The sequence below is a fragment of the Carassius carassius genome, chromosome 36, assembly GCF_963082965.1.
Source record: "Carassius carassius chromosome 36, fCarCar2.1, whole genome shotgun sequence".
Lineage (NCBI taxonomy): Eukaryota > Metazoa > Chordata > Actinopteri > Cypriniformes > Cyprinidae > Carassius > Carassius carassius.
Genome location: NC_081790.1, coordinates 8,176,407 through 8,200,350, shown reverse-complemented (window position 1 = coordinate 8,200,350; position 23,944 = coordinate 8,176,407). Strand labels below are relative to the sequence as shown.

Sequence of the window (23,944 nt, the reverse complement as noted above, 5' to 3'; positions counted from 1 at the left end):
AGAATAGACCAGGAATAATAAAAATACAAATTTTGATATAATTGGTGGGTCGTCTGAATGACTAACCAATGAATCGACATAAGGAAGTTCAGTTTAATTAGACTGGTTTTAATTTTGTCCTGCACAATATTTAGGGCTGCACAATATATTGAAACAAAAGCAATATAAAGTCATGATATGACATAATGCAATAGTCAAATCTTCAAGGGTGTAATTAAATAAGTAAATATGAATAAATAAATATTCTGGCAAGCTGTAAAAATGTAATTTTGAATGGTTTAATTTTTTTATTTAATATTTATTTTCTTATTTTGCAGTATAATAGTATTATTTCAGTAATTTTCTTGCTATGTTTGTTTTTATTCAATAATAATCACAAGAACAATATTTGTATAGACATATTGAATGGGTCTAAAGCAATGTGGCCTATAAAAAGTTGAGTGGAAAGAGATATTTTTTAACTCAGTCGTTAGTAGAAAACGTTGGTTCTTGTAAAAAGTATACCCAAGTACTAATGATCAACTTATTCATGTTTTTCCAAATTATTCAACCCTAAAGGAATATTTTGCATTCAAAAAAGTCTTCTAACTAAGATCTTTATCAGCTTTTTTAAAAATTTTCATTTTCTATGCATATGCACTCCCCTACTAAAATGATTTATTCTTTACGAGTATATATTTTTTCCAAATATGAACTATTTTCAAATAATCTTGAGCAATTTCTTATATTTTCACAATATATATTGCAGAAAAACAAAATGTGCAATTTTTCCAATATCGTGCAGCTCTGCAATCATTTTAAGGGATGCATAATGTAAAACTTGGTTGGATTGTTTGTAGTTAGACACAATATTCTAAAAACACAGCTTTTATGGCATATAAGACATAAAAAAAAATAAAAAAATATCAATCTGCATGCACATGACCGTAGCTGTAAAAGTCTCAACTTCTCAAAAGTGTTTTATCTGGTTGTTGGACAACAAGTTGACCTATACTCATGAAAAATAGAGCAGATTTGTAGATTTAACTTAATAGAGTAACAGATAATGCTTTAATATCAGCTGTGATGCTAATAATGTGATTAAATATGGATGCTCAGTTAAATAATGCTATTTTTCTCTCACTCTCTCCTCCAGCAAACTTCATTCTTCCAGCTTCTCCGTGCAGGTTGGCCTGTAAGTACTGTATACAGCACATATTTGTGAAATGTGTAATGTTTCTGAACATATAATATCCCTGACTGTGTTGATTCCTGTGAGCTTGTAGAGAGCGCAAGGTCCGCCTGGTCCGGAAGGAGAGATGGGGAAACCTGGGCCGCAGGTGAAGTACCTGCTGGTTTAATAAGACTTTGATGACTCTCAGCAACACCTGTGCTATGTAGTGCAGTACTTGCTGAGCTCAGATGACAACACCTGTTCTGCTAAATCATGATCTCTCTCTTAACCTTCTCTACTAGGGGCCACCTGGGGAGCCAGGTGAACAAGGACGTCCAGGACGTTTGGGAGACATGGTAATATCCTATGGTGCAACGTTGTCATTTTTAGTGATGCTAAATAAGGCAAATATCACTTTTATTAGTGATACTTACTAAGGGATCACAATTGCTGGTGTAATCATATCACTAACCTGCTAATTGTACACCAGAAAAATGATTTTGTCTGTAATTATAATGTTTTTATATCCATAATAAGAAAATATGAGTCTGTCAAGACAGCTACAAATAATGTAATTGGTAAATAGACCAAATATTTGCGTTTTGGTCAGAGCAGGACATCGTGTCACCTCAAATTAGTGGCAGTTAATTTGTTTTCTTTTTAATGTGTGGGAAAGGGAGGCAGTTATTAGACACACAACCCCACCCATCATTGCTGAGATTTAACCACAAATGTAAACAAAGGCCCTAGTATCTGGTTTGTCAGATTTTATGTGACCGAGACGTCACATTTGTGCTTTTCAAAAGCCTTGCATCAATCACTACTGAAATGAGCTTCTGTTAGCATTTAATGTACCACTCTGTGAAAGAGCAGATAGATGGATGTCAGTGACTTTGAATGACACTAAATGAGGAGCTGAGCATCCGTTTTTGACACTTGTGAGTGTAATACAGCATGACTTCTGATGAATTACTACATGGTGACCAGTCACAAGCATGTGTTTATGTGTGTGGTCCTCTCAGTTCAGTGCTTGTCTGGCCAAATTTCACTTGTATCTATCACTTGCATACACTCCTTTTCACTGCACATGAAATGATGAATGCTTCCAGGTGGTGTTCCTAAATATTAAGGGCTTGCCAAATAAAATCTTATATTAATAAAAAACCTAATCCCAACACTAGGTTTCTTTGGCTGCATTTATTGTTAATGCCTAATGCACAGATTAGATATTTTGACATATACTTCCTGTGTGTTTATATTTATAACGCTGTTAACTGTGTATTAACAAGATACGTTAGGCTGGCAACAACACTATAGCTGTTGTTGTATTTGACATTAACACCAACAAATGACATTTTAAATGAATCCACCTTAAGCCCTCATTAAAGCATCTTTAATATGCTCTTAATAACCCCTGAAAATTATTTGTACCTCCAAGTGTACAAACAAATTATGTGGAAGGCCAAATTACTTTAAAAGCAATTAACTTTTTTTAACATTTAAACTCATTTATAGCAGAGAATTTTTGCAAAACCAGAGTGTTGCCTTTCACATACTGTTCTATTACATTTGGTACTTGCAGACCCAAGCAAACAATCTTGTAATATTATTAGACGTTAATATTATAGCTACAGTTATTAGTGCATGCTATTATGATGAACATAGAAATTGTTTCTGCGTTGTTTCTTAATGTATAATTATTAGCCTATTTTTTTATGTGCTATTCTTTCAGGGTGACCGTGGCCCAAAAGGTGTGATGGGTAGAGCAGGGCTCTTTGGAAAGGATGGAGAAAATGGGCTGGATGGGCCTCAGGGGCCTCCAGGGATTCCAGGACCAAAGGTCAAGTGATATTCATGTAAAGCTTACACTGACATTTACATATGTCCTTCATTACCACGACTGAGTTGCCCTTAAGCAAGGCACTGAACCCCAAACTGCTCCCCAGATGCCGCAGCATAAGTGGCTGCCCACTGCTCTGAGTGTGTGTTCATGGTGTGTATGTGTGTGTCAGTGCATGCACTTTGGATGGTTTAAATGTAGAGCATAAATTCTGAGTACCGGTCACCATACCTGGTCACATGTCATGTCACTTTCATTTTTTACATTTTGAAACAAGCAATTTATCTCAGCATTCTACTCTGGAAATGTTTTATCATGTTTTCTGATTCTTTTGGTGTGTTAACAGTTCATTTTGAAATGCAGGGTCCTTTAGGCTATAAAGGAGAATCTGGTTTACCTGGAGAAAAAGGAGAGGAGGTAAGAGTTATGAGTGGTGCAGCTAGTAACTAAAATATTGTAGTTTCAAATCCCATTGATGTGCCACCCATGAACCATCTTTTTCTTCTTCTTTTTTTTGCCTAAGGACTAACAGTGTTCTTGTTTCAGGGCATTGCTGGACCAGAGGGTCCATGTGGAGATATGGGAAAAGTCGGTGAGAAAGTAAGCCATGATTAAACCAATAATCATAAATCCAAGCATCTAATGTATTTGGGTGCATTCTGTGAGATATAGGATATATTGCCATCTAGTGGTCAGGCAAAGTACTACTGTATTTAATAGGCACTTAATTTTTTTATGTCTTATTATCCATCTCTATAATCTACAGCTGCATAGTGGTGATAATTGTACGTTTTTGTATGAAAATATGTATCCTGTGGTTCATATTTTCAGGGTTCAAAAGGAGCAGCTGGCTCTCTTGGTCCTGTCGGCCCTTCTGTAAGTTATCTAATCTTCATAGTAACTGTGAATGAACAGACTTATTTAATCTACATATTAACCTAATATTCCTTTTCAACATCTTGCCTGATTGTATTTTAATTGTTCTTCAGGGTCCACAAGGCATGAGAGGGTTGGAGGGCCCTGAAGGTCATCCAGGGCCAGATGTAAGTGAATAAAAAATAACTATAGTGCAAGAAATACTCAACATTTGTTTATAAAATGGACAGATCTACGTAGTTGCACATTCATTTTGACAATCAAGTTGGAGTTATCTGTTAATTTTATTGTTTACAGGGGGATGATGGGATGGAGGGACAACCAGGGCTCCCAGGTCCACCAGTAAGTAATACAGAACATCATAAATCGAAATGATTCTTTCTAATATGCTCATCTGAAACATTCCTTATTATCACAGTTGAAATCAATTGTGCTGGTTAATATTTTTATTGAAAACATGATACATATTTTTTAAGGATCAAAAAGAAGTGGTAGTATGATTTGTGCATTAAATTAGATCTCAGCTTATTTAAATATTTTCAGGGAGCTCCTGGTTGGACAGGTGTGGTTGGTGCCCAGGGGCCTAATGGGTCTCGTGTAAGTGTTTGTCTTTTTCCTCATACATTTCCACTCAGTTTGTCTGTTAGATACTAACAATTTGTGTTTTATTTTCTAGGGGGAGCCTGGGCCTCCAGGAGCTGTTGGTCTTCCAGGGCCACAGGTTTGTTATTTTTTATTTGTGACAGCGAAAAGTTACTAATAAATGACCTCTACATAACCTATATGTCATTATTAGGGTCCCCATGGATTAGAAGGACAGATCGGGTCTCCAGGACCAAGGGGTCCGCAGGTGAATGTTTGTTCTGATATAATGAATCTAATTGATTGTTTAAAGAGATAGTCAGGGATTGTATAACTGGGCGTTATGTTATTTCACATACTGAAGATATCCTCATAATAATATATACACACTAACCAGACCTTGACAGACTCAAACTATTTACTACTTGATCTATATTATTGTATTCACATGCTTTTCTACTAGGGGCTGTCAGGCCGGGAAGGGTTACCTGGTCCCAAAGGAGAACCTGTAAGTACTCTTTTCTCCAAGAGTGATTACTGTATGTTTTTTTAATTGCATCTTCTTACTCATTAAAGATTAAGACTCCATGCTGTTTAATGCCCTATCACATGATATTTAATATGAACACTTACTCTAATATTCAGAAGTTTGCGGTCAGTAAGATTTTCTGTTTTTGAAAGAAGTCTTTTAGGTGCTCAACAAAACTTTCATATATTTGATCAAAATACAGTATAAACAGTAATATTGTGAAATATTATTACTTTCTATTTTTTTTAGTTAATACATTTTTTATGTCAAAGTAGAATTTTTTTAGAAGAATATTTTTTATATATCTGTTTAATATTTTTGTGAAAACCATTTGACATTTTTATTTCAGTATTCCTTGATGTATAATGTTTATGTTAAAACATATTTAAGACTTTTAATGCATTTTAATGTAATGCATCCTTGCTGAATAAAATTTGGTAATAAAAAATAATTACTGACTTTTGAATGATAATTTACCTTCTTATCCCTGCTCATTTACAGGGCCCTGCAGGGTCATTGGGCCTCAGAGGGGAGCCAGGGTTTGAAGGATTAATGGTAAAAAGCCAAATTCAGTCTGAAGAGTTTTATTTTTCCTAATGAGTTCATACCACAGTCTTCTTTTTTTTTTTTTTTTGATAACTGTGTATTTTAAATTTAATATCTCATACGTACTGGTGAATTAGTTTATTTTTCTTCATTTTTCTTCAGGGTGTATTAGGAATACAAGGTCCAAAAGGTTTTACTGGTATCAAAGTAAGCTAATGCTCGCTATTTTTACCTGTCTTGTCTACTGAGTTGTTATTTTGTTATTTTTGTTATTCTGATGGCTTTACTGCTTTTTTAAGGGAAACAGAGGACCTGATGGAGACCAGGGAGACATTGGACCTAAAGGAAACAAAGTAAACATATAACTATGAATTGGTTTAGAGTATATGTAGTGTCTACATTTTACCTCAAGTTGATGTAATAGGTTCATATCCACATGATCACAGATGTCAGATGTCAAAACTGTATTTTCCTCCCAGGGTGCTAGAGGAGCCCCAGGGATACAGGGCATTCAAGGTGAGCAGGGACCAACAGGCTTTCCTGGTTTCCAAGGTGTCCGAGGTCTGCCAGGACCACAGGGGATCCAGGTATGAGTTACATTAATATTGCTTCAATAATAAATTTAAATTCTGAAACGTATATAATAAAACACCTCAATATCCTCACACAGGGAGAGGATGGAGAAGCTGGTCCGCATGGCAAAGTGGGAAAGGAGGGGCAAAAGGTCAGAGTTTCTCTTTATTACATGCATTAAGATTTTCAGTCTCAAATTGAGCGTAATACTCTCCAATGTGAAATGTCCATCTTGATTTTACTGAAGGGTAGCAAAGGTCTTGAAGGCCTCCCTGGAAAGCCTGGTCCTAGAGGCGTAAAGGTAATACACTTTATGGTGTGTTGTCATATAATATGGTTCTAAGCTTTAAGATATTATAAATAGATCTTTTCTTGTAGATGAGCTGTGTGATATTGATTTGAATAAAGTCTCAATACATGTCTTATTTTCAGGGTCGAACAGGGCAGAGTGGTCACACTGGCATGCCTGGCCTTCCTGTAAGTGTTTATACACAAAAGATGAGACAGATGTCAGTCTTTGTGTCGAATGTTGATGATGTCAGTGTTGATGGTGTTTATTGCAGGGTTTACCTGGCCCAACTGGACCTGTTGGAGCTGAAGGAAAGCCTGGTACACAGGTTCCCATTCTATATTCTAATACCACGAACTGTAATATATATACATATATATATATATATAATTGATGTATTTCTATATCAATAAAATATATAACAATAAGATAGTGTGCAAAAACTTTTATTAAATTATATGTGACCCTGGACCACAAAACCAGTCTTAAGTCGCTGGGGTATATTTTTAACAATAGCCAAAAAAAAAACATTGTATGGGTCAAAATTCGATTGTATGGGTCGATTTTTCTTTTATGCCAAAAATCATTAGGATATTTAAGTAAAGATCATGTTTCATGAAAATATTTTGTAAATTTCCTACTGTAAATATATACAAACTTAATGTTTGATTAGTAATATGCATTGCTAAGAATTCATTTGGAAAATTTCAAAGGCTATTTTCTCAGTATTTTGATTTTTTTGCACAAAAAATTAAAATTGATTCCAGATATTCTAATAGTTGTATCTCGGCCAAATATTGTCAGATCCTAATAAATACATACATCAATGGAAAGCTTATTTATTCAGCTTTCAGATGCTGAATAAATGATGCAAATAATTTCAAAAATTGATATACTGGTTTTGTGGTCCAGGGTCAACTAGAATATTAGTTGTACAATAGAGTACTATAAGAAATACAAATTATATTTTAATGGTATAAATAATATATAAAATCTATTTTGTTTATTATTATTATATAAAAAGTATGTGGGATATTATTACAATTGCTATAAACAGCTCAATAAAGACTGTAGTAGAGATAAACAGGTATGTCAACGATTATTTTAAGCAACACTTGGTGTTACATGTTGAGACTCTAGAAAGATCAAATTGATTCTCATTGTACTTTCTTGTGCTCCAGGGACTGCAAGGCCTTGTGGGTAATGCAGGAAGTAAAGGACTAATGGTGGGTTCAGCACTCTTAACAGAATAGCCAACTGTTTAAACGTCTATATTCTTTTATAAAGTCATTAATGTAGTCTTTAGCTACTAGGCTAAAACCATTTATTTAGCTATCACTGCTAAGCTTTCATATTGAGCACCTCAGACTTTATTTACCATTAATGAGCCATTTTTGGCAGTGAAAGGAGCTCTATAATGCAGATTGTTGTCATGAATCCAGCAGACTGAGCTCCCGGTGCAAAGCAAATAAAAAACGATGATCACATTTTATAGAGGATGGGCTATGCCTTTTATGAATCATAAAGAGGTTATACAAACAAGACAGCCTTACCAGGAATTTAGTGGGCACCAGTGTTTTTGCACAGCTTGTCAAAGTTTAATTTGCACCCTACCAGCCATAAATGACTCTAGTAAAATGCAGTAGGCGAGAAGAGTAATGGTCAGTGGTGGCCGCAGAAAACATATGAACACACAAGCTTTTAAGGTCTTGGTTGGTTTCTCTGAACCCGCAGGGATTTAAAGGTATTCCTGGAGAACGTGGTCAGGATGGAACCCCAGGATCTATGGTGAGTTTTCTTCTCTGTTCATGTGTTTAACACACATCTTGTGAATCATTTCAAAATGTATTAGTCGGTCTTAAGCGCCTTAAGCTCAGTATCTCATTCGTAAGTGCAAGGCCTTTCCTGCTTGCAAGGCAGACAGGCTCCTAACCCCTAGGCCAACTTTATTACCTACAGTACCAACATTTAGAAAATAAAAATAATTTCAATCCATATTACAACCCGAATTCCGGAAAAGTTGGGACGTTTTTTAAATTTTAATAAAATGAAAACTAAAAGACTTTCAAATCACATGAGCCAATATTTTATTCACAATAGAACATAGATAACATAGCAAATGTTTAAACTGAGAAAGTTTACAATTTTATGCACAAAATGAGCTCATTTCAATTTTGATTTCTGCTACAGGTCTCAAAATAGTTGGGACGGGACATGTTTACCATGGTGTAGCATCTCCTTTTCTTTTCAAAACAGTTTGAAGACGTCTGGGCATTGAGGCTATGAGTTGCTGGAGTTTTGCTGTTGGAATTTGGTCCCATTCTTGCCTTATATAGATTTCCAGCTGCTGAAGAGTTCGTGGTCGTCTTTGACGTATTTTTCGTTTAATGATGCGCCAAATGTTCTCTATAGGTGAAAGATCTGGACTGCAGGCAGGCCAGGTTAGCACCCGGACTCTTCTACGACGAAGCCATGCTGTTGTTATAGCTGCAGTATGTGGTTTTGCATTGTCCTGCTGAAATAAACAAGGCCTTCCCTGAAATAGACGTTGTTTGGAGGGAAGCATATGTTGCTCTAAAACCTTTATATACCTTTCAGCATTCACAGAGCCTTCCAAAACATGCAAGCTGTCCATACCGTATGCACTTATGCACCCCCATACCATCAGAGATGCTGGCTTTTGAACTGAACGCTGATAACATGCTGGAAGGTCTCCCTCCTCTTTAGCCCGGAGGACACGGCGTCCGTGATTTCCAACAAGAATGTCAAATTTGGACTCGTCTGACCATAAAACACTATTCCACTTTGAAATAGTCCATTTTAAATGAGCCTTGGCCCACAGGACACAACGGCGCTTCTGGACCATGTTCACATATGGCTTCCTTTTTGCATGATAGAGCTTTAGTTGGCATCTGCTGATGGCACGGCGGATTGTGTTTACCGACAGTGGTTTCTGAAAGTATTCCTGTGCCCATTTAGTAATGTCATTGACACAATCATGCCGATGAGTGATGCAGTGTCGTCTGAGAGCCCGAAGACCACGGGCATCCAATAAAGGTCTCCGGCCTTGTCCCTTACGCACAGAGATTTCTCCAGTTTCTCTGAATCTTTTGATGATGTTATGCACTGTAGATGATGAGATTTGCAAAGCCTTTGCAATTTGACGTTGAGGAACATTGTTTTTAAAGTTTTCCACAATTTTTTTACGCAGTCTTTCGCAGATTGGAGAGCCTCTGCCCATCTTTACTTCTGAGAGACTCTGCTTCTCTAAGACAAAGCTTTTATAGCTAATCATGTTACAGACCTGATATCAATTAACTTAATTAATCACTAGATGTTCTCCCAGCTGAATCTTTTCAAAACTGCTTGCTTTTTTAGCCATTTGATGCCCCCGTGCCAACTTTTTTGAGACCTGTAGCAGGCATTAAATTTTAAATGAGCTAATTAAGTGGATAAAAGTGTAAACTTTCTCAGTTTAAACATTTGCTACGTTATCTATGTTCTATTGTGAATAAAATATTGGCTCATGTGATTTGAAATTCCTTTAGTTTTCATTTTATTAAAATTTAAAAAACGTCCTAACTTTTCCGGAATTCGGGTTGTACATATTATCTTTCATCCTGTTGAATCTGCTACACTGTGCACCTAAATCAGGGCATAAGATGTTTAATTTTCATCATTTATTCTTGGCACACTTTTCAATATCCGGCTGGAAATGATTGTTCTTAAGTTGAGGGTGTTGAAGTTATATGTCCGTATTCTTCATTTTATTTATATATATATATATATATATATTTTTAGCTTTGCATTTCTATGTGCATAATGTAGATGATTACACTCACACAGATACTACTCTTCTTTTCTCACACAACAACAGAGCCCATTCAAAATGAGATCAAAGCTTATTTAGGGCTTTTGAATCAGTCATTGTTTGTGTAACTTGTCTTGTAAGTATGCTTTGTAGTCTGTCATACAAACTTTGATCCTATAAAGCAACTACTGTTGTGTCTGAGCTCATTAACTAAACTCTTGACCCGTGCTATGCTATACAGTCATACAAAGTACAACAAATGGGTATCAAATGGTGTCAACACACAGTTTTATGTCATGGTTTTGGGTTCCATTATTGCTTTTATTATCTTACTATATATTGAAAGTACTTTTTGTACTTTTCCAAAGTTTTTTATTTTAAGAAATTAATCCTTTTGTTCAGTAAGGACACATTAAACTGATTACAACTGACAGTAATGGCTTTTACATTTATACAAAAAAAAAAAATTATTATGTGATGTACTTCTGAACTTTCTATTCATCAAAGAATCCTGAAGAAAAGGTCAGTTTCCACAAAAAATATTAAGCAGCAAAAGACTGAACTAATGGAGTAATGACGGAAGAAAATTCAGCTTTGTCATTGATGGAATAAATTACAGTTTAAAATGTATTCAAATAGAAAACAGTCATTTAAAATGATTATTAATAATTTATGGCTAATAATATTATGAATAATATTTCTTAATATTATAGTTTTCACTGTATTTTGATTAAATAAATGCAGCCTTTACATCATGTAAGCATTCAGTTGCATCCTAGTCAATGAGCATTTGATCAAAATAAAATCATCAGCAGAGAGTTAACAATTTAATAAATAATTTAAATAATAAATAATATAAACAATAAATACATATATATGTGTGTGTGTGTGTGTGTATATATATATATATATATATATATATAAAATATATATAATTGATTAACATCGACAATTATTTTATTACGCATTAACAGTGTTTTTATTATTATTATTATTATTTTGAAAGTCCATTGCTCACTGGCTCCGAATACACAGACAAACCATGGCTCACAGGAGGGGTGGGAAGTTGATCACTACTGGCTTGGGATGGGTGTCATCACGACTGGCATAAAGGTGGCTTGATGTTGGATGTACGATTTTGACAAATTTAGGGACCGTCTCTAAAGTTATTCATGTGATATTGGTATACACTTTTCTAACTTCAATAGCATTTGAGGAGAATAACTTACAGTCATAAAAACAACAGTAATGTTTGCATCTAGGTGTCATTTATAAATGCACACCTTTTATATTTTTTATATTTATTAAAATAAACTCTAAATCATATATGTTAAAAATTAAATTTTTTTCAGTACTGAATGGGCTCAAATCAAAATATGCCATAAAGCTCAACAGTATTTGAGCAGAATGACTTAGTCATAAAGCAAACTGTAAACTGTTAATCTAGATGTCAACTATAATGCACACCTTTTACATTTTTGAAATTTAAATCTAATTGATATTTATTAAAATAAAATCTAAATCATATACAAAAAAATATATTTTTTTTATTATCACATGCAACTTAAATATACATAATTTAAAGCTCAGACAGCAGAAAGTGCAGTCCATGTTTGCTTTCAGTATTTAACAAAAGCGCGGTTTTGTGAGGACACACAAATAAACGTAGAATCTTTACAAATTTGAAAGATGTATTACTCTTATCTGTATGACCAAAAATGGGGGATTATTTTAAGAGCAAGTAAGCGTACGGGTGACTCCATCTGTCCTGCAGTGAGCGCTACTGTTCCACTTCCACACAGACACTTGAACAGAGCACATTTCTCTAGGTTAGCATTAGATTGAGTGGCCATGTAAAGTTGCGAATACTTACATATTTGAGAGGTCAATGAATGATAGTCGAGCATTTGGATGTCCTGCCTGTCAATGCTGGTGTATAACCATAGACTAGCCGTTAATGCTCTGTCCGTTACGGACTGTGTGACTTCGTCCCGTGGATATTTTTTTTCTGTGACTAATACAATTTTGGTCGTATATATATATATATATATATATAACTGTATATAGACTTCATAGTGGTCTGTTTGTAAATTGTTAACTCTCTACTGATGATTTTGTTTTGATTGACAGGGACCACGTGGACGGGAGGGGACTATGGGCACTCTTGGGCCAACAGGAGAGAGGGTATGTTTATGATTTTTTATATTTTTAGTTCTCATATAAATTGTAAATCATGCTGCAGATTTTCAGGATGTTTTGGCATTTGTGGTTATTTCTCTCAGGGTTTCCCTGGAAAGACAGGAGCAGTGGGACCGCAGGGCCCTGTTGGCATGTATGTAAGTGACCTCTCTACAGGGCTCTTATAGAGAGAGAGAGGGAGTGGGATGATGAGAATAATGTTTAAAGTTGATGTTTTGAAATAGCCAGCCCACTCTCTTGTATTCTCTTAAGGGTTTTCCAGGAAACGTGGGTATGAGAGGAAGACCGGGCCACAGTGGAGACAGAGTAAAGACAAATAACACTATCCCACATTAACATCAATGTATATTTGTTAAATTATATTGTTGTACATTTGTACAGTTATAATGTCAAAGCTCATCTACAGATAAAGGTTCCATTCTAATCCTTTGTGAGCTGCATTGCTGTCTTTTAAGGCAACATCCTAACCAAAATGGAACCCCATAAATTACTGTGCATTCATGTATTCCTTTATCCATTACAAGGTTTGAACAACATTCCTATTAGGATGATGACTAAAAATATAAATATAGCTCACTTGGGATTAGAGCAGATCCACAATATTTTAGCCTTTATAATAGTTACTTTAGATAAAAGAGGACATTTGTTTTCTTATAGGGAGAGCCAGGTCTAAGAGGGCCTCCTGGACCAACTGGGAAGCCTGGACCACCAGTAAGTATGTGAGGGATCAAGTATTAACATTTGAGATTATTTCTTATTTTAAATTTTGGTCATTTTTTTCAATTCAGTGGATAAATGTAGTTTGATTTCCACTGCTGTAACACTGTAATTTGCAATGTTGTGATGACTAATATTCCCAAACTTAATTTAGGGTCCCCCTGGTCCAGTAGGAGAAAAGGGACCACCAGGACCCCAGGTATATACAGTAACACTTCTTCAAAACTATTAGATCCTGGCCTTACTAGTTCAGTGGATTTTGATTTACCATAAAGCAGTGCTGAAATATAAAGTGCAAAATGTTTTTCCCTTGAAAACCATTGGTTACATCTCTGCAGGGTCGTCAAGGAGATCCTGGGCATCGGGGAACAGATGGGCCATGTGTGAGCACACAATCAGCCCTTTCATTTACATTATATCTCTATTTGGCTGATCATTTTTAAACAGTTATTTGTTCTGACTGATTGTCTAATATAGGGTCCTCCAGGACTTCAGGGAGTCAGTGGGGTCATTGGAAAACAAGGACCTCATGGAAGTAAAGGACCCCCAGGGGACCCTGGGCCAAATGGTTCCCCAGGTACTCCAGTAAGTGATAATTCTCCCTACCATACTTGATGAAAAGCTTTGTGACATGAAGAACATCAAGTTGAAATTGCTACTAATCTTTCTTCAGGGTCCACAGGGAGCAAATGGACTGGCAGGTATAGATGGGGAGAAAGGAGAAAAGGTGATTGAAGTGATTTATTAGATTTAGAGTATCACAAATTGTGCTTCCTTATGAAATGTATAAAAATGTCTGTAATTGCACAGGGAATGATGGGCCGTCCTGGTGATGACGGGCCTCTTGGACTGGAAGGGCCACAGGTTAGATTGCCATGTAGCTGCATAACTATTTGGTCTTTGTTCAGATGTCTTTGTTAGAGGCCATGCATTACAGAGATTTTATGGTTTTGTAGTATTTTAATGAAAAAGGATAAAATCACTGTGATATACAACATTGTTATAGCTTTAAGAAACTGGTGGCAACAGAGATGTGATGTAAGTTCTATGACCTCTGCAGGGTACATCTGGTCCGGCAGGTTTGGAGGGGCCTTCTGGAAGAAAAGGTGATAAGGTATGAAGAAATAATTCTAGAATTATATTTCCTTGACACAGTAACATTTATAAAGGATTTTTTACCTTTTAACGTTGTGTTTTTTATTATTAATTCAATGTAATGGCAGGGGGACAGAGGTCCCTTTGGAAAGCCTGGTCTTCAAGGACCAAAAGGAGACAGTGGCCCTCCAGGTGCTAAAGGTCCAATGGGTCCACCAGGCCCAGCAGGCAGTGAGGTGTAGAGATCAATTTCTTAATGTTGGCACAACTGTGCAATTTAAACGTAAAGTCAGCTGTCTCAAAAACAATCAGTCTCACTGTCCCTATAAGAGTAATATTGGGGTTTTCTCCTGTTCAAGGGTGATGCTGGTCCAGTTGGCGTTGCTGGTGGTCCTGGCTCTGAAGGACAGAAGGTCATTTATCTTTTATGGCTAGTGTCGTTTCACATGTGAAGATGTTGTTGTACTATATTTCATTGTTTTCCTCAGGGTGAAATTGGCCCACGAGGATTTACTGGTTTAGAGGGGCCTTGGGGAGACGTGGGGGAGAAGGGAGAGAGGGGGCTCAAGGGAGACAAGGGCCAGATCGGACTCCAGGTAAGTGCAAATCAGCATTTCACATTATGTTTAAGTAACATTTTATTTACCCTGACCTGTTTTTTTTTTACCATTTTATATACTACCATTCAAAGGTTTGAAAGAAATTATTACTTTTATTCAGTAAGGATGCGTTAAGTTTATCAAAAGTGATAGTAAAGACACGCTGCAAAAGTTTTTATTTTAAATAAATGCTATTTGTCAATGAATCCTGATCAAATGTACTATGGTTCCCACAAAAATATAAAGCAACACAACTGTTTTCAATATTGATGTTAATTTTTTTAACAATAATGTGATCAGTCAGCATTGCCTTTGCAGGAATACATTACGTTTTAAAATATATTAAAATAGAAAATACAAATGCTGAAAATTCAGCTTTGCCTTTCTACCATGAAAGGAATAAATTATATTTTAAAATATAAAACATTCATTGAATTCATTTAAATTTATAGTACTATTTCAAAATATTACTGTTTTGGTGTATATTTGATCAAATAACTGAACCCTTGGTGAGCAAGAAACTTAAGAGCATAAGAGAAAACCCCAGAAATGTATAATGGTAGTGTAAGTATTTTTCCAAATTTAAACACTAAAATATATGGTATCTTGTTAATGCTTGTTTGTGCCAATTTGTTTGTAATTATGTTTGAACGTTGGCTGTTTTTATGTTAGGGTGAGTCAGGCCTCATGGGTGGTGTTGGACCTCCTGGCCTAAAAGGTGTAGAGGTGAGTGTTGACCTGATAATAATTGGCCCCCCGATATTCATGTGTGATATGGCAACATAGTTAACGTTACTAATAAACAGTTCCTGTTTTTTTTTCAGGGTGGTCCAGGCCATCCAGGATTGGTGGGGCCCGATGGACCTCCAGGAAGCAAGGTAGCATGTTTGATTCTTAACTTAGAGCATCTTTGGATTATTTTATTTATTTTATGGTCTAAAATTAAGCTTCTCTTTTAGGGAGAGGTTGGGCCGAATGGTTTACTTGGTGAGCCAGGAGATACTGGACCTGAGGTTCTGATCAACTTCTAAACATATTACTGTATATGTGCATAACATGTAACATTTTTTACATTAAATTGAAATTCTTTGGATGTCAAAAGAATTGCTGATTTATTACTTATATCTGTGCTTAAGGGAATTGCCGGTCCCAAAGGCGTGCAAGGTGATGCAGGAAAAGCCGGGACACAGGTAAAGATCATTTCTTTGCATTTATATTCCTCCTCCAAATAATCTGTTCTAGGGAAACCGGGAAAAAACATATGAATTTTTATCTCAAGAGTAATTCATTAATTTTCATATCTCGGCCTATAGGGAGGTGTTGGCTCAGTAGGTCCCCAAGGTCTTTTGGGCCCTAAAGGTCTCCCAGGGCCTGAAGGGGAGAAAGGAGACTCAGGAGATAAAGGAGAACCAGGGGTGGAGGTGAGCTTGTAATGAACTCCACTAAGATGGAAATTCATGATTGCTTCTTTAAATTGCCTGTAAATCCACTACATGTTCAAAATGAAGTCATTTCTTCCCTTTAGGGTCCAGACGGCCTTCAAGGCATTCAAGGACCACCGGGACTGCCTGGTTTGGAGGTACAGACCATTAAATCAGAATATTTCACTTGTTTAACAAGGTGGTGTGACATTTTAGTATTGTCTTTTTATATACAGGTACTTCTCAATAAATTAGAATGTTGAGACAGTGAATTGGTGGGTTTTTGTTAAATGTTAGCCAAAATCATAACGATTAAAAGAACCAAAGACTTAAACTACTTCAGTCTGTGTGCATTAAATTTATTTAATACACAAGTTCCTCAATTTGAGTTGAATTACTGAAATAAATGAACTTTTCCACGACATTCTAATTCATTGAGATGTATCTGTAAATACAGTACATGTGATTAATTAACCCAGTTATATCTATTTAAAACTCTGTTAGGGTCCCCAAGGTGAGGCAAGGGGACGTGGCTCACCAGGTCTGCCAGGAGCTCAGGTCAGTGAGATAAAATATTTACAGCAAAGAGACAACAAATAGATTTACCTTATCTTAATTCTACCTTTGTTTTAACTCTGCTCAATCATCAAGGCCCTTAAAAATTTTTGAATGTTGCAGGGCCGCATGGGTAACCCAGGACCTGAAGGAAGAGAAGGCATGAAAGGAGAGAAGGTAAGGTCACAATGTTCTTTTCTATGTCTTAATCCCTGCCTGCTATCTAAAATAAAAGTTCTCGCTCTTTGCCTTTGTCCTTGCTGTCAGATATGAGAACTGTGTTTGAGAATACAGATTTTATAGGACGCTTATCTGCAATTTCATTTTCATTTGCTTCTTGTTGCATTTTAGGGGAATCAAGGCAAAGATGGAACACCTGGAAAAATGGGTCACATTGGACGGAGGGTGAGATCCGATCTTCTAGTACCCTCTTTGACTATTAAATGTTTCCAAATCTCTAAGTTAAAGGCAAAGAAGTTTAGCAACATTATTGTGCAATGAATGTACTTAGGTTATTTTAGACTCTGACGTCATGTAATAATGCAGGGCAATCATTTGGAATATGGTGGTGATTATGATAACCTGATTTTTTTTGTTGTTGTTGTTGTTTTTTGTTTTGTTTTTGGTGCTTTATATCTAAAGGGTAAAAGAGGCAAGGCAGGGTTGAGGGGCACCAGAGGACCAAGAGGAGAAAAGGTCAGAGTTTAGAGATGATGTCAACAATGACAACATGGCATTAAATACAAGATGAGTCTTATTCTTGATTTTCAATTGGCCACATTATGTATTTCCTTTTTGGCTTCTCCTTGTCCAATAGGGAGAGAGGGGGGATGTAGGAGAGAAAGGACTTCCTGGATGGGGAGGAAGTATGGTAAGCTTGATAAACTTGATATGCCCGGTCAGAACAATCAATAACATAGTTATCCTATACTTTGAATTAAAAAACATTGGTGGAATTGATAAAATGGAGAACCATTAACATAGTTCGAAATCATAATCATGCATTTTCCAAAAACTTTTGTATGATTGACAGGGAATCCAAGGACTGAGAGGAGAGTCTGGGGAGCAAGGTGTCAAAGGAGCAGAGGTGCTTTTAAAGTTTTACTCAGACAGGATTCTTTTAATATAGAGACCTTAGAAATGCATGATTACTATTGATACTTTAACTTGTCCATAACAGGGTGAGAAAGGAGATCAGGGACCACTTGGTCCACCAGGGAAAGATGGCTTGAAGGTATAGTGTGTATCAACCACATTCAATGAATCTGCAGTGCAGCAGCCTATTCAGTTCTCTTATAAAATTATTTATTTTATTCTTTTTAGGGGAGTACAGGACCTATTGGTCCTCCTGGACCCCCAGGACCAAAAGGGGATCAGGTAAAGTCAAAATATCTAATTAAACGTATTCTTTTGCTTTTTGCCTTCACAGTGGTTATTGTAAGAGAATGCTTATGATATTAATAATAATAAATATAAAATACAAAAATAAATGTGTATGTTTCATATTGACAGATGTACATATGTATTGCAGAACTGTCAATATTGATACATCCTCTTCTTTTTCTTCACTTGCTTTGGTTGAAAGCATCTTCTGAATTATTAAACATTAAATGTGTTTGCCCTTTCCTTAAGGGAAATATTGGTCCTGCTGGGCCTAGAGGTGCACCTGGAATACCTGGACTACCGGTGAATGTCTTTTTTTATGTTTCATCATTTAAACTAATAGCAAGCTGTGCCTAATAAACTGTAGCCCAATTTGCATTAAACATCTACTGCAGATGCATTTACATGTGCTCTGTCCTTTCAAGATATGAAAGCCTGGTTAGTTAATTCATTTTTAATGACAAAAGCAAGGACAGTGAAGTGCTTTATCGCAACCACAGCCTGATTTTTTTCTTCTTCTTCTTCGAAAGAGCATGAAGATAATTTATAATTTCTTTCTCTTTTATCTCTTACACCTTGCAGGGCTTGTTTGGAGACAAGGTATGAATTTTAATTTTCAAAGCTTTCTTTAGTCAGGTTAAAAGGAAATGTTGATTGATCAAAATAAAAATACATAAAATAATTTTATATTCAAGTTAACGTAAATTAAGATTTGTTATTAAATATCTCTTTTTCACTTTAATCCAAGGGACTAAAGGGATTTCAGGGCCCTCCTGGACCCCCTGGAAGAAGGGGTTTGCCAGTAAGTTGACACCTTGTTTAGTAACAATATGAGAACTAATTTGTTTATTTATAAATTTACTTTCTAATTTTAGGGTCCACCGGGGCCACCAGGGCCTGCTGGTGTTTCTGTGAACCTGACCCTGACCCAGATCAAGGCAAGTTGTTTAAAATCTTAGTGATGCTTTTACTCTGATTTGCTGTGCTGATCATTTAATAGCCAACATCACATGATTATGGTCCAAATTCACACACCAGCAAAAGTCAAATAGTTCACTGTTTGGGGTAAAAGTGAACAAAAATGTGTATATTCAGACACAACTGGACATATAACTGTGCATTTTCCACATTCTTAAACAATGGAAAAAGAACTGAAATTAGATTATTCAAACTAAGTAGTCTCAACTAAATCCACCAAGGATTTATAAAAATCAGATTTTCTTTTTGTGCATTTCTGTGCACATACAATTTTCTTTTTGTGTGATCAGGGCCCATACTCTTTTTATATTCCTGATTTAGTCTTTTATTTAAATGAAGAATAACATTTGAAAGAAGGAATCAGATTTTTGTGTATTGAAATCATGGCAGAACTAAAATATGTGCTGTTTATCTTCAGCAAACTGTAGTGGCAGAACATCACAAAATCTAACTCTTATTCTTGGATCCTAACTGAAATTCAGATCACAAAAAAAGCAAATCAGTTTCGTACTTTCTCTTTTCCAACAGGATCTGATGTACAGTTCAGACAAGCCCAATTACCCTCTGATTCAAACACTGCTGGACTCTTTGTACCATGACCTCCGGCTGCTGGTGGACCCTCCAGACGGTAGCAAGCAGCACCCAGCCTCTACCTGTCTGGAGCTGTGGCTGTGCCATCCCAACTACACCAGCGGTCAGAGCCCTATCTTTCATCTTTTCCACCTTTCAAAGTCATATCTTTTTGTTCTTGTTCCTCTTTGTCTTTGTGCTATCTTTGAGAAATCTTTCCATTACAGTTGCATTTTTTTCTCTAAGACACATACGCATAAGTTTCCTCTAAAACACACTCCGTTACATTGACCCCATTTTCACATGGCATTAAGATCTGTCTCAAGTGATAAAATCTAAGGTGAACAGCAATAAGGTGTAAATGAGATCCAATTATTTATTTATTTTGTACTTTAGAAGGTTAGTTAATACATCTGCTTAACTAAAATAACTACGTGTGTTTGTGCCATGCACATTATTAAATATATTTGAACTGTATGTTGTTTTGGAAAAAATTTCTTTTGTAAATTTTGCAGGATTCTACTATATTGACCCAAACCAAGGCAGTCCTTTAGATGCTCTTTTGGCCTACTGTAACTTCTCAGAGTCAGGAGCAGAGACCTGCCTTCACCCCAGAGATGCACATGTAATATCCTACTTAAAACCTTGCTAATGTGTTTCTTTAATGTAAAAAAAAAAAAAACCATCAAAATCTTATAATCGCTCATCCAATTTCCACAGCTTCCCATAAGGACTTGGCTGAATGACTCAGGGAATAACAGCAAGTTCTACTGGTTCAGTTCACTAGAGGGAGGTTTTCAAGTAAGTAGAACTGTTGGCCATTTTTTTATTTCCTGTTGAATCAAAGTTTGAAACTTTTAGATTTTACTGAACTGTCCCTTTAATGCTTTAACATCTTTAATTCATTGTCCAGGTTAATAGCTGCTAATAATGTTGCTCTTATTACCCATAAAATTCTTGCTCTTTATTGTTTGATGTTCAGTTTTAAGCCCTGTTGTTGTAGACGTTAAACTGTGTCCTTCAATTTTACTATCAAACCCCATCTGTCTGTCTTTTGGTCAGTTTGAGTATCCAGCCCTCAGTGTGGTTCAGCTGCGGTTCTTACGACTCCAGAGCAACAGAGCAGAACAGAGGGTGACGTACTCCTGTTACCCTGGACACCGACTGGGCCAGACACAGCGACAGGTCCAGTTCCTCACAGACTCCGGGAAGCAGAGCTATTTAGGAGAACTGCAGGATTGTGTGGTATGTGGATTCTAACAGCACTACTAATAAAATGTGTTATTTTATCACATTTTTGTTCGAATACGGTTCATTCATTGCTGTGGTGAGCCAATTTATTAAGCTATGCACTACTGATCAAAAGCTTGGGGTCAATTGAATGAAGTCTCTTTTGGTCACCAGTGCTGCACTTATTTGATCAAAAATACAGTAAAAACTTTTTAACAAAATTTTAAACAAAAGCTATTCTATTCTATTTAAATGTATTTTAAAATGTTTTCCTGATTTGATTTAATTCTTGGGATAGCAAAGCTGAATTTACTTCTCAGAAACATTTCTTATAAAGGTTTCAAACAATTGTGCTTTACCTTTAACAAGCCTTTATGTTTGTGTTTATTGTACCAGTCTGCAAAGGAAGTGGATCCCGGACCACGCCAGTCTGTGTTTCAGTTTGAGGACATGGCCCTGCTTCCTCTACGTGACATAGGATTCTTGGGCAACAGCAGCTACGAGTTTGGCTTCACCATCGGCCCTGTGTGTTTCAGCTAGAGACACCCTGAATGATAACAATACATCCTGTGCATTTAACCTTAAAAACAAGCAACAAAGAGAAGATAACAGGACACTCTGAAGACACATGCGGCTTCTACGGCTCGTGGTAAAGGAAATACTCCAGACAGTGTCCTGTCGATCCCGGTGCTGCCAGACAAACGGACAATATCCTTTTTTTGTTTACAGGGACTTTTGGCTTTGTAATTGATGTACTATTTTTATAATAATTTTATTTGTTTCAGCAATGTTTTTAATCACTAGCTGGTCTTGTAATAACATTGTAGATAAAGCTTGGATCGTATCAAGTGTAATGACAGGGTTCTGACGTGACCACTATGTGGTTGCATGGTCCACATTTCAGCTGTTTATGTACAAACGGTTGCCATGGATTAACCAGTTATTATTATAGAACTTTACATTATTAGGCTAGAGTATGAATGACAGTTCTTCCCCTCTCGTTTGAATGTGTAACTTGAATTGTAGGACTGATACAAACAAAGCGTCCCAGTGAGGACACAGCTAACCTTCCAATGAGGTTTGGATATCAGGAAGTCTGTGCTACCTTTGTTTTCTCTGTTCATGTCATGATTTGATTTCAGAAATGGTCTTAAATTTGTATGTTAAATGATTTATGGGTGCTAATATTTACAATACAGCAGTAAGAGTTGTTTCAAAAAGAGAAGAGTAATACAAACTGCAGCAAAGCTGGTTATTAATAGTGCAAGCAGTGATCTAATGTTGATATGAGACTGAAATTCAGTACACATGAATAAAGTCATAGAGACAGTGTCCTTTATTTCACATTTACTGTATGTAGGTCTCAGGGAGCACTTACAAATTAGAAAATACACTCATGATATTGGAAATAGGTTAATTCATAGAATATGTTGATATTAATCAAGCAAAGCCAAATTTAAGTGTTGTTCATCATTGTTTTAAAGCATTTATCATTAAAAACTTTTTAAATCACATAGAATTTAGGCACAGGTGCTTTGTTTTGATAAATGTTTTTGTTCGGTACATTTTGTAATGTAAATTGTGTTTTCTATGTATTTGTGGTGACATCAGAAATCACATGCTGGTCATCTGTTTGAGTATCAGCTATAAATTGTGCATTAATGTATCATTTAAATCGTGTTGGACAATTGTGTATATCATTGTGTGAAACACGAACGTTTCTTAAAAATGCTCTGTGAAGTTGCGTTTTCTTCTGTTCAAACAGCCAAACATGGCAATGAGCAAAACTGAAACCCAGCTAGAATTCAGAATTTAATTTTGATATAGATGTTTAAATAGATGTTTAAAAAGATAATTTTAAATAGATGTGCCCCCATTTGCCTGTATTTATTTTCAGACTGCAGTCGTTCATGTCCTGTGGTCTGTGTGGAAGGAGACGAAGTGGGAAATCTACTGCACACTGCAAACCTGAAACTGCCATTTTCAGATCTGGTCACTGGGAATGCAAAGTGCCAGACTTTTAAGGATGTCATCCTGTATGTACAAATGTAGCTGAATTCTGCACTGTGTATTGTATTTATTTCACATATATACACTATTTTATTATACCATGCACATATATATACAGTACAGACCAAAAGTTTGGACACACCTTCTCATTCAAAGAGTTATCTTTATTTTCATGTCTATGAAAATTGTAGATTCACACTGAAGGCATCAAAACTATGAATTAACACATGTGGAATTATATATGGAATTATATACATAACAAAAAAGTGTTATATTCTATTCATATTCTAGGTTCTTCAAAGTAGTCACCTTTTGCTTTGATTACTGCTTTGCACACTCTTGGCATTCTCTTGATGAGCTTCAAGAGGTAGTCACCTGAAATGGTCTTCCAACAGTCTTGAAGGAGTTCCCCGAGAGATGCTTAGCACTTGTTGGCCCTTTTGCCTTCTGTCTGTGGTCCAGCTCACCCCTAAACCATCTCGATTGGGTTCAGGTCCGGTGACTGTGGAGGCTAGGTCATCTAGCGCAGCACCCCATCACTCTCCTTCTTGGTCAAATAGCCCTTGATGCCTTCAGTGTGACTACAATTTTCATAGTGATGAAAATAAAGAAAACTCTTTGAATGAGAAGGTGTGTCCAAACTTTTGGTCTGTACTGTATATATATATATATATATATATATATCCTGATTAAAGTGCACGCACACAGCAGTGAACACACACTCAGAGGAGTGTGCAGCCATTTATGCTGCGGCACCCGGGGAGCAGTAGGGGGTTCGGTGCCTTGCTCAAGGGCACCTAAGTCATGGTATTGCTGGCCCGAGACTCAAACCCACAACCTTAGGGTTAGGAGTTAAACTCTCTAACCACTAGGCCACGACTTCCCTAAAGATTCTGTTTACATATATATAAATACACATGCATGTATATATTTCAGAAAAATTTTGATTATATATTAAATATATTTATTTATAATATAAATATATGAA

General features: G+C 36.2%; 1 protein-coding gene across 2 annotated transcripts in view; it reads left to right on the top strand.

The window, feature by feature from the left end:
• Window positions 1-22,675, top strand: part of si:ch211-196i2.1 (collagen alpha-1(I) chain) — a 63,829-nt gene extending 41,154 nt beyond the window's left edge. For both annotated transcript variants that reach the window (XM_059526105.1, XM_059526106.1), the window contains 59 exons: window positions 1,136-1,174; window positions 1,266-1,319; window positions 1,456-1,509; window positions 2,886-2,993; window positions 3,357-3,410; window positions 3,540-3,593; window positions 3,825-3,869; window positions 3,983-4,036; window positions 4,167-4,211; window positions 4,413-4,466; window positions 4,546-4,590; window positions 4,666-4,719; window positions 4,915-4,959; window positions 5,482-5,535; window positions 5,689-5,733; window positions 5,826-5,879; window positions 6,006-6,113; window positions 6,197-6,250; window positions 6,347-6,400; window positions 6,532-6,576; window positions 6,663-6,716; window positions 7,570-7,614; window positions 8,123-8,176; window positions 12,330-12,383; window positions 12,482-12,535; window positions 12,651-12,704; window positions 13,056-13,109; window positions 13,270-13,314; window positions 13,454-13,498; window positions 13,593-13,700; window positions 13,789-13,842; window positions 13,926-13,979; window positions 14,176-14,229; window positions 14,339-14,446; window positions 14,570-14,623; window positions 14,699-14,806; window positions 15,482-15,535; window positions 15,634-15,687; window positions 15,769-15,822; window positions 15,946-15,999; window positions 16,123-16,230; window positions 16,335-16,388; window positions 16,735-16,788; window positions 16,909-16,962; window positions 17,137-17,190; window positions 17,428-17,481; window positions 17,603-17,656; window positions 17,819-17,872; window positions 17,966-18,019; window positions 18,109-18,162; window positions 18,418-18,471; window positions 18,751-18,768; window positions 18,917-18,970; window positions 19,044-19,106; window positions 19,675-19,840; window positions 20,232-20,341; window positions 20,437-20,517; window positions 20,779-20,961; window positions 21,343-22,675. In XM_059526105.1, coding sequence (XP_059382088.1) covers window positions 1,136-1,174; window positions 1,266-1,319; window positions 1,456-1,509; window positions 2,886-2,993; window positions 3,357-3,410; window positions 3,540-3,593; window positions 3,825-3,869; window positions 3,983-4,036; window positions 4,167-4,211; window positions 4,413-4,466; window positions 4,546-4,590; window positions 4,666-4,719; window positions 4,915-4,959; window positions 5,482-5,535; window positions 5,689-5,733; window positions 5,826-5,879; window positions 6,006-6,113; window positions 6,197-6,250; window positions 6,347-6,400; window positions 6,532-6,576; window positions 6,663-6,716; window positions 7,570-7,614; window positions 8,123-8,176; window positions 12,330-12,383; window positions 12,482-12,535; window positions 12,651-12,704; window positions 13,056-13,109; window positions 13,270-13,314; window positions 13,454-13,498; window positions 13,593-13,700; window positions 13,789-13,842; window positions 13,926-13,979; window positions 14,176-14,229; window positions 14,339-14,446; window positions 14,570-14,623; window positions 14,699-14,806; window positions 15,482-15,535; window positions 15,634-15,687; window positions 15,769-15,822; window positions 15,946-15,999; window positions 16,123-16,230; window positions 16,335-16,388; window positions 16,735-16,788; window positions 16,909-16,962; window positions 17,137-17,190; window positions 17,428-17,481; window positions 17,603-17,656; window positions 17,819-17,872; window positions 17,966-18,019; window positions 18,109-18,162; window positions 18,418-18,471; window positions 18,751-18,768; window positions 18,917-18,970; window positions 19,044-19,106; window positions 19,675-19,840; window positions 20,232-20,341; window positions 20,437-20,517; window positions 20,779-20,961; window positions 21,343-21,486 — 3,801 coding nt within the window. In that variant the 3' untranslated portion in view covers window positions 21,487-22,675. The remainder of the gene's footprint in view (window positions 1-1,135; window positions 1,175-1,265; window positions 1,320-1,455; window positions 1,510-2,885; window positions 2,994-3,356; window positions 3,411-3,539; window positions 3,594-3,824; window positions 3,870-3,982; window positions 4,037-4,166; window positions 4,212-4,412; window positions 4,467-4,545; window positions 4,591-4,665; window positions 4,720-4,914; window positions 4,960-5,481; window positions 5,536-5,688; window positions 5,734-5,825; window positions 5,880-6,005; window positions 6,114-6,196; window positions 6,251-6,346; window positions 6,401-6,531; window positions 6,577-6,662; window positions 6,717-7,569; window positions 7,615-8,122; window positions 8,177-12,329; window positions 12,384-12,481; window positions 12,536-12,650; window positions 12,705-13,055; window positions 13,110-13,269; window positions 13,315-13,453; window positions 13,499-13,592; window positions 13,701-13,788; window positions 13,843-13,925; window positions 13,980-14,175; window positions 14,230-14,338; window positions 14,447-14,569; window positions 14,624-14,698; window positions 14,807-15,481; window positions 15,536-15,633; window positions 15,688-15,768; window positions 15,823-15,945; window positions 16,000-16,122; window positions 16,231-16,334; window positions 16,389-16,734; window positions 16,789-16,908; window positions 16,963-17,136; window positions 17,191-17,427; window positions 17,482-17,602; window positions 17,657-17,818; window positions 17,873-17,965; window positions 18,020-18,108; window positions 18,163-18,417; window positions 18,472-18,750; window positions 18,769-18,916; window positions 18,971-19,043; window positions 19,107-19,674; window positions 19,841-20,231; window positions 20,342-20,436; window positions 20,518-20,778; window positions 20,962-21,342) is intronic.
• Window positions 22,676-23,944: the final 1,269 nt, after the last annotated feature.